General features: G+C 35.7%; 1 protein-coding gene across 1 annotated transcript; it reads left to right on the top strand.

Moving 5' to 3' along the window:
- The first annotated feature begins 8,498 nt into the window (after nucleotides 1-8,498).
- On the top strand, nucleotides 8,499-12,974 carry LOC116299465 (uncharacterized). Its single transcript, XM_031708123.2, has 6 exons — nucleotides 8,499-8,611; nucleotides 9,113-9,378; nucleotides 10,196-10,301; nucleotides 10,451-10,564; nucleotides 11,684-11,797; nucleotides 12,716-12,974. Exons 1-6 carry the CDS (start codon nucleotides 8,542-8,544, stop codon nucleotides 12,844-12,846), a joined length of 801 nt encoding a protein of 266 aa, XP_031563983.1. The 5' UTR covers nucleotides 8,499-8,541; the 3' UTR covers nucleotides 12,847-12,974.
- Nucleotides 12,975-15,079: the final 2,105 nt, after the last annotated feature.

The following is a 15,079-nucleotide window of genomic DNA, read 5'->3' as shown; positions in this document are numbered from 1 at the left end:
GACAGAGTACAGAAGTAAGACGAAGGTTTTTCGGTTATTTACTTTTGAAAACTTCAAAGGTTATTTTATGACTTACAAAAGTTTTTTCATAAAACACGTCAACATTTCACAACCAAACTTCCTACGCTGTGATTGGCTAATTTTGACAGTTCTTTGACAGCCACTGTGAAAGAATGCTTGCTATTGGTCAAAACTTTTGACATTTACTTATAAATGGCTTTTTTAGCTAAGTCGAAAAGAGTTTGAGTCAGAACTCAAAGGTTCTAAAAAACGAAGCTTACTAATAAGTTCAGCTAAGAAAAGCAATGTCAATTTCGCTTGACAACATAGACATTCACGTTCTGGATGGAGCAGCCATTGAAGATCGACTCTGGAATGGAGTTAATGGCCATCTCAGACTGTACAAGCTCATTCAAGTCTTTTTCTTCGCAAGTTGCAAAGCGAGATGAATTTTTCACGTCTTCCTCTATCTTTTCTGCCTCCAGAACTAAATATTCGTCGGCAAGACTATCAGCAAGATTAAATTCAAAGTTTGGTTCCTCTTCTAGTTCCATTGTCGACTTTTATTAGCAAAATAAATTCGCAAAATCACAGTCCTTACGATAAAATCCTACCGGCGAGTCTTGTTTTCAAAAACATTACGTCATCCATGTGTCTGTCCTCTTAGTGATCATAGCTCTCAGCCAATCAGAATGTGTTATTTACGTGAGTTGTTGTAAAAAAATATATAACTCATTTAGTGTTATCGTGTTATTGGTATGAACCTCTTATTAACAAAGTTATTTTTATTAAATTGGTGGTGGCCTGGAGAGCCATTATTTCTAGAGGAAAAGTGACACCTCTGTTTTGAAATTTTTCTCTTTTCTGATTGGCTAACATATTTCTCAAACTACCGAACAACAAGGAAGCATAACACAAATTATATTTTCAAGATGCTTACTTTGAGCCATATTGTTTTCGAAATCGTCTTGCTGGGGGGAATGAGTGTTTGAGAGGTGGGTGAGTCATTTTTGAACGGCTTTGTTAAAATTAATAAACTTCATTCAATTTGCATATGATTCATTCGCTAGTGCGGTTTTCGTATGACTGTGAAAAGTTCACGGCACGAACACGGTCGTGACACAGCAAGGAATACGCCTTTGTTTTCCTCTGTGATGTCAGACCATGTGTTATAGATGTCTCTGCCCTTTTGACCAGCCCATTTTAGTAGTTAAAAACTCAATAGAAATCATGACCATGAAGGAGGTTTTATATCTGATATAGATTCGTCTTCATTTGCATGAACGTTAACTTGGATTTTCTCTATCAAATTTGGTTCATTTCGGAATTCGGTACAATATGAGAACATACATCATGAGTTTTTAAGCCGTTTATTATACCCGCAGATCTTGTCTTAGTATCGGGTCTAAAACCACTCGACTGTGATGAGTTTAAATGTTGTTAAATAAAATTTAAGCAAAGTTAAACTAGAACTTAGTAGCCATTATCGCTATCTGTCATACAAGTATGTAATAAGCAAACAATTGCTACTTGCTCGCAGCTTCAACGCTATCCAATTTCGCAAACGCTAGCTCGACGCATTTGGTTGGCAAAACGTATGACGTGAGTGAACAGTTGATGCGCGTTACGAGACTCGCATGTTAACGCTATCCAATTCGCTAACGCTAGCTCTTCGCATGTGATTTGCTACGAGCGCTTTTTTAATCTCTCGCCCTCCCTCCTCTCAGGTAAGTATAGGTAAGTATTCCACTGACTTTGTCAGTGTGACGGTGCGAGGTAGGTTCGAACAGGGTTGCTAGGTAATCGCTGAGGACACCGCCAAGCTCATCTACTGTGATGTTCCTAATACCCGATTAACAAGTACATAACTGCATTTTTCTGGCTCGCTTCTTGATTTTAGTGGACCAGTGAACATGAGTTCGACGTGTTGTTTGAAACGGCGCCACTCCTTTCGAAGATTCTCGGCTCCGTCCTATCGCATCGCTGGGGCTTCAACTCCACTTAAAGCCATCTTGAAGGATTCTTTCAGACTTCTGACATCATGTTATAGATTATGAGGCATAGATATTGGGTTCTAACTTATTTTAATTCAGTTCAACTCCAACAACTAAGTATCTCACAGATTGTACATACAATATCTTTTCTAATCTTAATTGTACTAGATTCAATGACGAATCAAGACAAACTATTCATGCTCATTCCTTAACACAAAAGGTGTTAGTGACCAGTACTTCGTAAAAAGTTAAGCATTCGACGAAATATTTGTGATATGGTTTGAATAGAAATTTTGTTTTCTAATTGAGGAGAACCAAAATCCTCGAAAATTTCCATTCGTGTGTTCGGAAACCTATGACGCACCTGGGTAACCCGTACACCACGATGCTACCCTAAAATCAGCCAGCTTCGCATCAACTAGCTTTATCATTATTTCTTAGCTTTATTTCACAGGACCAGGCACGGATTCTACAAGTATTATGGTCTGTTGCTTTCTAGCGATGTTCAAACGTCACTCTTCTGCGTTTATTTTCAACTCAAGGCCATATAGAATTCATAAAATTCAGAATATGTAAATGAAACAAACTCTAGGTTTTTACACTCACCTTGTTTTAGCTGCAAAAGGCAACACAGAAATGCAGCGAACAAGATCAAATTTAGTGTTGTTAAAGTAGTCATTTCCTGGTCCGTGCACAGTAAGAGAGCTACGATCGTTTACTTTTGAGACATCATCATTTAGAACCTCAGAGCTCTTTGATATGCCTCTTTGTAAAGCACCTCTTTTATTAAGTTAGGTTTAGGGTAAGATGTTTGGAACACCAATCTATTGTCATTATGATGTTTTATTATATTAAGTATTATTTCTGTTTTATTATCACTTACGGATCCTGCAATCTGATTAGTTAAAAAGGACACAATTGGGTTTTAATATTTTCCAATTTCAAACAATGTATCATTCCCTGGAGTGTTATTTCTTTGTTTAACGGTTGTGCGTGGGAAGACACATGAATATGGATACAACTCAAGCAAAGAATCGAAGAGATTAGGAGATTAAAGATTAATTCTTCGTTTGAGTTATATCCATATCAATATTCTTTTTATGTACAACGTTTACAGCGCAACCCGCAAAAGTATGACCACATTTAGTATATTTTCATATTTGTTACGTAAGGGCGTTTGTTACGTTAAACTAACACATTTCGATGCGTCTGCTACTTTTAAATGACATGCACAAATTTGTTTTTCAATTTTTTTCCTATTATGTTTTCTCTGTTCTTGTCAATGTAATTGTACGAATAAAGATATTGTTGTTGTTGTTGTTAAAACGTATCAAGAATTCGGTGCGACGCAAAACTCGTTTGATAAAATCCCGTGCTTCGAAGTATGCGAAATCCTTGAATGTGTTCATATTTTTGCAGGTTGCGTTGTAAACGAAAAAAATAGGCGCCCAACTACCGCATGTGGCTACTGCAGAGCAAGGGCGGAACGTTCCAGAATTTTTTTTGAATGGGGGGGGGGGGGGGGGGGGGTCCGAAACTTACACTAAATAATTGACTTCATATATAGTCTGGGGTTCTGAGGTTTCTAAAAATGATCCTATAGGGCTTGTTCATGCCAAATTTGGTATGCATAAGGTACTGGCTCAATCTAGTTACACATACATCGAGCCATAAAATTACATTCTTAGCATATAAAGAAATGATAAGCTCCAGCCGTAAAATTTGCTGGAGCCAAAAAGTAAGGCTGGGTGATATATGGCTAGAAGTAAATTCCAATACCTCTCGCCAGCCAAACGTCTTTGTTACTATCAAAACGAGATTTGAAGACATAGAGAAACAAGACTGCCTCGGGGAGATCTTTAATTATAAAAGAGACACCCCTGGCCAAAAGAACAAATTAAGAACGTTTCGCCTCTTCAAAGTTAGTTATACGTTAGAAGGTTACCTAATAAATGTAAAAAATTTCAATCACAGAAGAGCCTTAACTAAGCTAAGAATAAGTAACCATGACCTAGAAATTGAAAGAGGCAGATACTCTAGTTACAAGAAGGTATAGGAAAGGAAGTGCTTTCATTGTACTGATATAATAGAAGATGAAAGACACTTCCTAATTAAATGTCCTCTATACTCCAAACTTAGAGAAGAATTTCTTATGCAAAATAACATAAGTAACTCCCTTACGGAGGACCAATTGTTCCTGAAGTTGATAGATCCTCCCCATATTTTACAATCAGCTGCAGCAAAATACGTTTACAATTGTTTTGCTCTGCGTAGTGAAAAAAAGCAACAACAACAAAACAAATAAAAATCAATACTTGTATAATATTGCATAAAGATGATTGGGATTAGTAACGCATTTTATCGAAATAATTATATGAACATTTATATATACAGAATATATATGTATGTATGACGTGTATGTGTGGAATATGTGAATATAGATATTATGCATAAACATACGTATATATTCGTAACTTATTTGGATCTAAGTTGATGTGCAACTTTGTACAAAACGCCAAATAAAATATGTCTGTCTGTCTATAAACACTATAACAGTCGTAACACATACATGGTTGCTACGTAATGTTTAATAAACGAGCAGGAGTGTTTTATCGGGTGGTTTTAGACCCGATAAAACACGATCTGCGAGTTTATTGAACGGCTTAGAAAACTCATGATGTATGTTCTCATAGTGTACGGAATTCTTTACGAAATGAACCAAGTTTGATAGAGAAAATCCAAGTTAAAGTTTATGCAAATGAAGACGAATCTATATCAGATATAAAATCTCCTTCATGGTCATGATTTCTATTGTGTTTCCATCGTGAATTATTAATGGCTTTTTTTAATGGTACAAAAGACAGCTCTTGAACATTCTCCTTTCTTGTGACAAAGATTTATGATATCATATACTTGTAAAAGATTCTATGTAATATATTGTATGTTAAAAAGGGGAAAACAACCAGTTGTAAAGGGAGGTGTATAATCATCGTTATTATACATTTCATGACTCACTATTTCGCCTCACAGCTCATTGGAAGAGAGCCCTCATGCAGCCAATCCATGCCCGTATGAACTCGACAGGATGACAAATGTCATATAATAAAACAACTATTGAATTATTAAAAGTTGTACTAATAAGGGTGACGTTTATGACAACACTAATGTTGATGATGATTATAATAATGATGATGATGATGATGATAATAATGATGATGATAATGCTGTGAATGATGATAATGATAATGATAATGATAGTGATGATGATGATGCTCAATAATGATGATGATACATTTTATATTATATTACGTTTATGACAACACTAATGTTGATGATGATTATAATAATGATGATGATGATGATGATAATAATAATGATGATGATAATGCTGTTAATGATGATAATGATAATGATAGTGATGATGATGATGCTTAATAATGATGATGATACATTTTATATTATATTACGTTTATGACAACACTAATGTTGATGATGATTATAATAATGATGATGATGATGATGATAATAATGATGATGATAATGCTGTTAATGATGATAATGATAATGATAGTGATGATGATGATGCTTAATAATGATGATGATACATTTTATATTATATTACGTTTATGACAACACTAATGTTGATGATGATTATAATAATGATGATGATGATGATGATAATAATGATGATGATAATGCTGTTAATGATGATAATGATGATGATAGTGATGATGATGATGCTTAATAATGATGATGATACATTTTATATTATATTACGTTTATGACAACACTAATGTTGATGATGATTATAATAATGATGATGATGATGATGATAATAATGATGATGATAATGCTGTTAATGATGATAATGATAATGATAGTGATGATGATGATGCTTAATAATGATGATGATACATTTTATATTATATTACGTTTATGACAACACTAATGTTGATGATGATTATAATAATGATGATGATGATGATGATAATAATGATGATGATAATGCTGTTAATGATGATAATGATAATGATAGTGATGATGATGATGCTTAATAATGATGATGATACATTTTATATTATATTACGTTGGACAGATAAATGAAATCTATTATGATGATGATGAATGATATACCTACTACTTTATCCACTATTGCTTATGCATTTTTAAATCGTTTAACTAGGAGATTTTTTGGGGAAAATGTAATTGTTAGGGCTTCTTATAAGTTGGTGTTAAGCTTTATGTTTAGAAACAACAAGAGCATTACATTTTTAATGTGGCTTTAGAATAGCTTATTAATTTATTAAATTGTTCTAGTTCTCTTCACTTCACATTCACTTTTTAACCCCCACCCCACCTCTTCAGATAAAAGGCATTTAGAAGCCCACCCCTTGTTGAGCAATTAATTTTTGCGGCCCCCCCTAATTTTCCTCCAGCCCACCCCAAGGCATTATTAAACGCTCTCTTAGTCGAGGTCGGATCCTGGGTTGTAGCCCGGTTGCCATGGTTACCTCCTTGCTGGGGGATATACTCGCGTAACCGGATCCCGCACTGGTACCTAGCCCAAACTCATTAGTTAATTGATGAGTTTTAAATTTATAGTTTAGTCGCCGAAAGTCTCTCACGAAACGACCGACCCAAATATGCTGCCGGCTTCTGATTGGACGTAACGTTCCTCTCACGTGTGAAGAAAAGCCGTACGTGGACTCTGCTTGGATGTATCGTTTTTTATTGGTTTGTTTGCTTTCTTTTCTTTTCTTTTCATACGCGCATTGCGATTGGTTGGGAAAGGGGAACGAATGAAAGTATATTAAACAGTTTTTTTAGCGTAACTGTAATATAACCAAGCTGCTTGAATAGCACAGCGCACTGATTCTAAAAATAGCTTAAAGATTCGGACAAACATTGCATTCTGTTTAACCGCTACGAGGATTATACGAACCGATTTTATTATTTTTACTTAAAGTTACAATAATAACCCATGTAAACTAAGATCAACTGCTTATCTGCTGAAAGTAAACTTGTAAGTTTGTTTGTCCGAATTCCACCTTTGTCTTCGTTTTTATGACGTCACGGTTGCGCTGCGCTATTGAAGTGTTAGGCTCATTTTGAATAAACATTATGATCGCTTGGGTGACGAAAAGTCCACTATGTTTATAAACCAATGATTGGATGAAAATTGAACGAACGAACGAACGACAGTATATCAAACAGGTTTTTAGTAAGTAAAATATTTAGTGAGCATAACTATATTAACGAAAGTTTTTGAATTGAATTGTTCTTTCGAGTAAAGAAGCTAGCTTCAATATAGACTTGTTTTGATCGCTAGCGCAAAGAACCCCGGATACCTATCAACCAATGATTGGTTGAAAAAGTGAACGAACGAAATTATATCAAACAGGTTTTTAGTATGTAAAATATTTTGTAAACATAACTATAATAACGAAGCTGCTCGAATTAAGGTGTTTGATCAAACATTATGATCGCTTGGGCGACGACAAAAAACCCATATATATCAACCAATCATTGGTTGGTCGATAACGGGGGCTTTTTCGTCACCCTAGCGATCATAATGTTTAATCAAAACAAGCCATTGAAGCTTCTCAAGCAGCTTTGGTATTATACAGGGTTCGTACAGGTTCCCTTGAGAGAATTTCAAAACATTTTTCAAAACTTTTCAAAGCCCTTTGACTCAAATTTTTAAAACCACAAATAACGCAAAATAAAGCCAAATTCATGGATCTCAAACATAGATGAGATAGCTCGGCTGACCAAAATGCCATGCATGAGCAGTATAGGCGCTGTAGCAGGCATTTTAATGTTAAAACACGCGTACGCCACACCTACAGTGTTGACAAAAAAGATTTGGTGCTTTACAACAAAAAGCAAGTTATAAGCTAGAAAAGCTACAAAAAATTCCAAAACTTATCCATAGCATAGTGGACTAAAAATCTTTACCCAAGACTTTCATGTTTCTGGAAAATCCGTTATCAATTTCCAAAACTTTCCAAGACTTTCCAAAACCCAAAACCCGTACAAACCCTGAATTTGTAGTATAAAATATGTAACCAGGCTGGAAATATGGAAATCAATATACGTTATTTATCGGCCAGGAAGTCCGGATAGGGAAAAACTGTGCCCGAGGTCTTGATGGTTATACGGACCGAGTCCGTTACCGACTATGGACGATAAATAACTTATTAATTTTTTTCCCGTATTTTTTTTTTTCTTCTGGTTTTTGTAATCGTTTTGTTTTGTTGTTTAGCGGCAAAGGATACCGGACCGCGCGCGCGGGCAGATACTGACAAAATACCGCCCGTTCAAACAGCCAATCAGAACGCACGATTTTTCAGGATACCGGACCGAAAAAAATGATAAACAATTAATATATACATACAGAGATCATTCACTAAAAACCTGTTTCTAATTATATTGCTCTTGTTACCTAATGACATATCACAAACTGTCAATTCGAATTCCTCATAACAAAACTTCCCGGCTATATTGAGCCCTCAATGTCCTTGATGTATAGTCACCTCTCTTGATCATGAAATCTTCATGGCTGCTATGTTGTTACTCTTTCCTTGCAATTTTGAATACTTCTAGAAATTTCATTGGTAAGTCAACTTTTGTAATATCTCTTTCTAAAAGTTTTATAAAAATGAGTTTCTTGATAGATTTTTAACATCCCAGAGATATATTTTTTGTTCGTTACTCGCGGATATTTCAACAATCGTGAATTTGGTGTGAAAGTTTCTAATATCATTGCTATACCAAGTTAAAAGGTTTAATGAAATAGGATCAGAGCAGGATAGTAATTTTTTGAGAAACAAATGCTCCATTTTGAACAGCTTCTTGTAACTATGGGCCTTATTACATAAAGTATGCTATTAAAACGGTAGATATAGAAATATACCAATGTAAAGGATTTTTATTTGACCTAGTTTCTCGTTAATTTGTTGTTGTTTTTTAAATAGTTTTGGAAACTCTTTACGAAAATAAATAATAAAAGACTCCTTCAGTTGAAGAAGGCCGCTGTCGTTATCAGCCGACAAGATTTTTTATAATCTGTAATAAGTTTATTGACGAGAACATCTGCATGTTTACTCATGTTGCAGTCATTGCGGCAGATGGATGCAAGGAAATGGATTTCAAAGTAACATTACAAGGAAAGACGTTAGCAAACCACGTCTTCAAAACAGTACGAGCCACGAACGATGCGCACTGCGAATCCCAGTGTTTCTTGGATGATCGCTGTATATCTTACGGCTTTGGCACAAGTGCGAGTGGAGAGAACTACAGGTGTGAGCTGAGTGACTCGGATCACTTTATGCACCCTGATGATATAGTGGACAGACCTGGTGTCATCTACAGAAGCGCTCAAGTAAGTACTGTAAAAGAGATTTTATTTTTATTTAAACTGGTTTGAGATTTAAAAACAGATCAAAATATTCGGTCCAAAAACTCAGCCGGATGAGCGATACTAGTAAATTATATCAGAACCTATTGGGTACTATCTCTGAATTGTTTTCCAAATCCTTGTGTTTTCGCGGTCAAAATCATTATTCTTTTCATTTGCGTGTCTTGGGGATCAGTCTGGACGACAGGTGGTTTTGACAAATTGACAAATCTCTCGGTCTGCCCATAACACATAAAGTCATAACGTTGGCACTTGACTTCAGTCTATGAACCACTCCTGTTTGTTAAGATCCTTCTAAATTTTTGGACGTGAAAAGGCTCATTTGATTCCATACATCGACTTGTGGGAGATCTTTATAAGTGAGATGATAGGACTTTGCTAATTGTTTTCTGAAATTCAATTAACTTACGGTTACAAAAGCATGACTATTTTTACAACACTTATAAAAATTAGCAGAGTTCTACGACCCCATGCTATCCCTAAAAAAACAGTTCAAGTTTGAGATCTAGAGAATTCCATATTTGGTACGGCAAGTTTAAGTTTTGATCACGCAATTGAAAACGTTTTTTTTTTTTTTTTTTGTCCGTTTTCGGACCCAAAACATTTGCGTTTTTTATACAAATTACTTCAATGCAGTAAAATAAAAGAGAAAGCTAATTAATTATGATCCATCCTGGCTGCAACTTTCATAGGTTTAGTATTTTTGTTTTACCCTTTAGTAACAATTTATTAATACCATTTAGTGTATGTTACTGAGAAGAGGAAAATCTTATTACTGTAGAACACTTGTACATGCAAAGGGAAGCAATACTGCAAATATGACTTCATCACGAACACAGGGCTTTGTTTATGCTATCCAGGATTCACTGGGACAAACTGTGACATTAGTAAGTATGTTTTAAGATTAAAAGTGGCAATGGCAAATCATTCAAAGGATCTAGTCAGAATGAAGTCATGTGAAGTGAAGAAATAGATATGCATACCTAAACTGACAAATTGAAAATCAAGTGATTAAATTGTCCTAAATATCTTTTAGATATCAATGAGTGCTCAAGCATTCCCTGTCAAAATAGTGGATCTTGTGTAGACAAGGTGAATGGCTATGAATGTAAATGCCTTGCTGGGACGTCTGGAGTGAACTGCGAAACAAGTAAGATTTTTACAATAGAACTAACAGATTTTTTTAACGCTATTTTTGAATGAACTATTTATACATCTCTTCCAGGCAAAGTTTTTTTAGTACTCAAATGTGGCATATTTTGGCTATATTTACTATACTTAGTAGTAAGGCCCATTCGGATTTTTCATATATTCACTATAAAGTTTGTCAAAACCAGCGAAGTTTCTTAGAAGTATCAAGAATCCTTAAGTCGTCATGGAAAAATTACCATGCGCGTCATAATCACACATGGAATAATTAATCTCGACAAACACACATGTGACGTAATTGATTTCAAATCGAAACATCCAATCCTCTCTCTCTTCAATCACCGCCATTATGACCTCCCCCCGTCCACATTCAAACGTCGTTAGAAACAGAGACTTCCAGAGCTTTTGATTGAAGCGACGTCAAGATGTCAGCTTATCGTAATGGCTTCCGGCTAGTTAGGCGGTTGTGCGTTATCGAATCTTTGCAGAGTTAACAATAGGCCACGTTCTAAATATTAAGATTCTAGTACGATACCGAGGCTCTCCGGAATAAAATGTTCAAATTTTCATTAAATCTCAAAAGAATCAGTAGACATAGTGCTGCATGTAGATTGGATTATAACGTTGCTGAGCAGTGAACTGACTAGCATTTCTACGACTTTTTTCTTTTATTCCCGGAAAATAGGAACTTCGTATTTGGTACGTTATTTATAAGTATTCCTATCAATATATGTTTTTTTGGTGATCCACGTTTTTTTACCATATATAAAACCATAGACTAAAGTCTCACAATAAAGTCTGAAATTCTCGATTCATAATTAATAAACCGAAAACCCCTCGGGAGACAAGAGAGACTGCCTTGGGGAAGTCTAGAACGTGGTACGTTGAAATAGGCTTTAAAAACGTGAGTGTCATACCATATAACCGTCAAAGAGTTAACTAACAAAATTGTACAAATTATTAGTGCAAAGTTTTGTAGGTTTACGGTCTAATGAGGTTTACTGAACTTACTATTGGTGCATGCAAATGTGTGGAATTTCTTACGAAGTTTTTCACGGATATATGGTACGTATGCATTCTAATATATTCTTAATACTAAACCTCTTTTTTTCTATTTTAGACTTCGATGATTGCAGCCCTAATCCATGCCGGAACCTCGGCTCATGTTCCGACAAAATCAATGATTTTGAGTGCTCCTGCATTCTAGGGTTTGGAGGAAAAACATGTAATCTCGGTGAGCCACATAAAGGAGTTAAAAATGTTGGTGATATTATTTATGGCCTATGGCCTATATTAAAATGAAAACAACAAAATGTTAGACTTATGAATCAATCGAGAACTGGAAATATAACTGATAGCCTCTGTCTATTAGTATGGGTAATCGCAAGGACTAAGAGCAAAGAAAAATACAAGGAATTAATTTCAATTTTTACCAGGAATTTAAGGAAAAGGGAGTGGCTCACTAAAGAAATATTGAGAGAGTTGAGCAAAAGTGGGGCGGCTAGCCATCCTCTTCACCACCACTGGATCCGCCCCTAAGAATATATGCTCTCAAAAGGGAAAATATGAAAAATCGTGCGGATTCTATTGCTTACATACTCAATTTTTATGAAACTTTGTTTGAGTGTGGCCTATGGTCGCACTGTAATAACTACAACTTCATAAAAAAAATAAATAAATAAATAAAAATAAAAAGATTCTTTTTCATTCATTAATGAATTAATCCAATTATTCAACGATAGACCCCTTGCACTGATTCCCAATCTGAGATAAAAAGAAAATAATATCCTTCTTTTGGGGTTTGAAATCATTTTTTAATGTAATTTAAAAAAAAATTGTTTTGAACCCCAGTAGGGCCGGAATTAGTGCGGGAGGGTTATAAGATTAAATACAGGGGGAAAATCTTTATGGACCTTAATCTCTATCTCACGGAGCAGCCAGGTTTATTCTTATCAGTGAAATCACCTTGAAGCATTTGAGTGCGATGCTACACTAGGGGGAAAACTTATACTGGTCCAACATGGCCGACACTTGAGAGAGGTTGATGTTAAGGTCGTATTTTATTGAAAGTTGAAAAAAATGATGCCTAGTCAAAATAGCAGTGTTTCAAAGTGTCTCTTTTTGATATGTTTTAAATGATTTTTAATTGCAGATATTAGATACTGCGAGAATAACCCAAACCCTTGCCGTGATGGAGCAAGCTGTATTAGTATGTTACTTTATTTTAAGTGCCAATGTCCGAATGGATTAACTTATGAATACGACGATCAACAATGTGAGTAATGGCACAAAAGTAAATAGTAGAGTACTTGCACTAAAGCCGTGAAACAAATACTATGTACTTATTGACTGAGTTAGGTCGGGCGGTAAGGGAAAATATTTGGCTCGAGGTGATGCCATACGGACGGAGCGCAGCGAGGTCCGTACAAATGACCGAGAGCCAAATATTTTCCCTTACCGCCCGACCTAACTCAGTCAATAAGCATTTTATCATATGACCCTCACGAAAAGAAAAATAATAAAATAAAAGAAAGAAAATACGGTCGCAGGTTTCCAGCAGGGCCGTACGGCCCTGCTCACGCTATTTTCCCGAAGGTTTTTCTAAGAGCGCGCGCCCGAGCAGATACGGGTCATATGATAATAATTTTAGTACTAAATAGTAATAATCAAACAATAGGAAACAAAGGATTCTGTATGAATTACTACTAATTAGTACTAAATATTATTCACGGGTTTAGTGCGTGCACTCTAACCTGAAGCAGATGAAGCTAATAATAACTGGCATCAACGTCGTGCAACATGTCACGCAACAATGTTGCGTCATTTACAAATTTCAGAGGAATTAGTGGTTCCGACTCCTCTTAGTTACCGTTGCTATGTCCCACGAGCTCAACCAATCAGCTAGAATAGCTTAGAATTTAAAACTGGTCGCGGAAAATTGATTACTCTTTAAAAATGATTCTGGGGAAACCTTTTAATTCTATTGGGAAAACTGCTGCAACGGTGATGGGTTTGCTATATTGAGTCGGAACGATGAATCGTCATTCTTTCATAGCCTGCGTAGAGGCGCTTTTGGAGGCTGGGGGTGGGGGTGGGGGTGGGGAGGAGAAACGTGAGGGGGACTAGGGAGGACTTTTCCCTCCCTTCTCCCCAATTTCCCCAAAAAAGCTCCGCTACGCAGGCTAGCGTTTTATTATTCCGTGTGCAAGTTGATTTTCTTTGCCACAAAAGGTAGTATAAAATTTTTACTTCGTGAAATAAACAAAATTTGTTGCGTGCAGAGTTATAATAAAATGAACAGCATTTGCATAAGCATATACTCTTATATTTATACCTATATAATACCCGTGAAATAAAAAATACTAGTCAACGTGTAATAGTCAAATAAACACAAAAGGAAACAATGGAATTAGGGTCTACCAAAAGTTGTATTAGTCTAATATCTATTTAACGGGTTTAGTGACTGCACTCTAGTTTGAAAATATTTATGTGGCTTCAACTTTTCGCTGCACGTGTAATTCTAGTTTCTTTTATTCTAATTATTTGTCAATAAACTCAATTGAAAAATCATAAATCAATGTCGGGTTCAAAAACATAGAAGCTGAGACTGAAGTGAGGCATGGAAAGTACGGTAATACACCACTTCACTGTATCTTCCACTGATCCGATATCCTGTCCTTGAAAGAGGAGCGCCAAGCCATGCAGGCCGTGCACTATAAGCAGTAAGCGTCAAGGATGACTGTATCTTCCACTGATCCGATGTTCTGTCCTTGAAAGAGGAGCATGAAGCCATGCAGGCCGTGTACTATAAACAGTGAACGGCAAGGGTGGCTGCATCTTCCCGCACTGATTCGATGTCCTGTCCTTGAAAGAGGAGCGCCAAGCCATGCAGGCTATTTTTTATTTATTTTTTGACATGACATGACATGGCTATTCATTTTCTTTTTCGCACACAGCTTGCTTGAAATCTTTCTTGCTTTCTTCGGTGTATGTTTTTCCTTTTCTTTCTTTTTCCTTTTTTTATATATATTTTATTATCATTATTACTATTATGATTTTGTATTTATATTATTTTTATCTTCTTCTTTTTCCTCTTTTTCTTGTTCTTCTTGTTCTTGTTCTTCTTGTTCTTGTTGTTCTTGTTCTCGTTCTCGTTCTCGTTCTCGTTCTTCTTCTTCTTCTTCTTCTTCTTCTTCTTCTTTTCTTCTCCTTGTTTCTCCTTTCTTTCTAGCTCGCGCTACCCTTCGCTCAACCTTTATTTTTCTTTAGTCTCACTTCTGTTTGCTTTCGTTTGTAACGGAACAGTATTTCAGTAGTTCTCTAAAACATGTCAAAGAATCGAGTTCATAGCATTCATAATATATGATGTTATTCATATGCTTGCTATTGTTGCACACATTACTATACTTACTTTTGGTAGAATATTTGGTCTAGACAGCTTAGTGACAGGTGTTTTCTTTACCCAAGGCCTACCATTGGTCCATTGGCAAAATTTATAAATAATAATTTGAATATC

This window comes from Actinia tenebrosa, unplaced genomic scaffold (assembly GCF_029948245.1).
Source record: "Actinia tenebrosa isolate PJP-AT-01 unplaced genomic scaffold, QUT_ActTen_1.0 PGA_scaffold8__29_contigs__length_14323225, whole genome shotgun sequence".
Taxonomy (NCBI): Eukaryota; Metazoa; Cnidaria; class Anthozoa; order Actiniaria; family Actiniidae; genus Actinia; species Actinia tenebrosa.
Note: the sequence above shows the minus strand (reverse complement) of the source record. Positions and strands in the feature narration are given on the sequence as shown.

Excerpts from the sequence above, each read along its gene's own strand:
- LOC116299465 (XM_031708123.2), top strand. The coding sequence starts at position 8,542 with ATGAAATCTTCATGGCTGCTATGTTGTTACTCTTTCCTTGCAATTTTG. Across the intron at positions 8,612-9,112 it reads TACTTCTAGAAATTTCATTG|TCATTGCGGCAGATGGATGC; the intron begins GTAAGTCAACTT and ends CTCATGTTGCAG. Across the intron at positions 10,302-10,450 it reads TGGGACAAACTGTGACATTA|ATATCAATGAGTGCTCAAGC; the intron begins GTAAGTATGTTT and ends AATATCTTTTAG.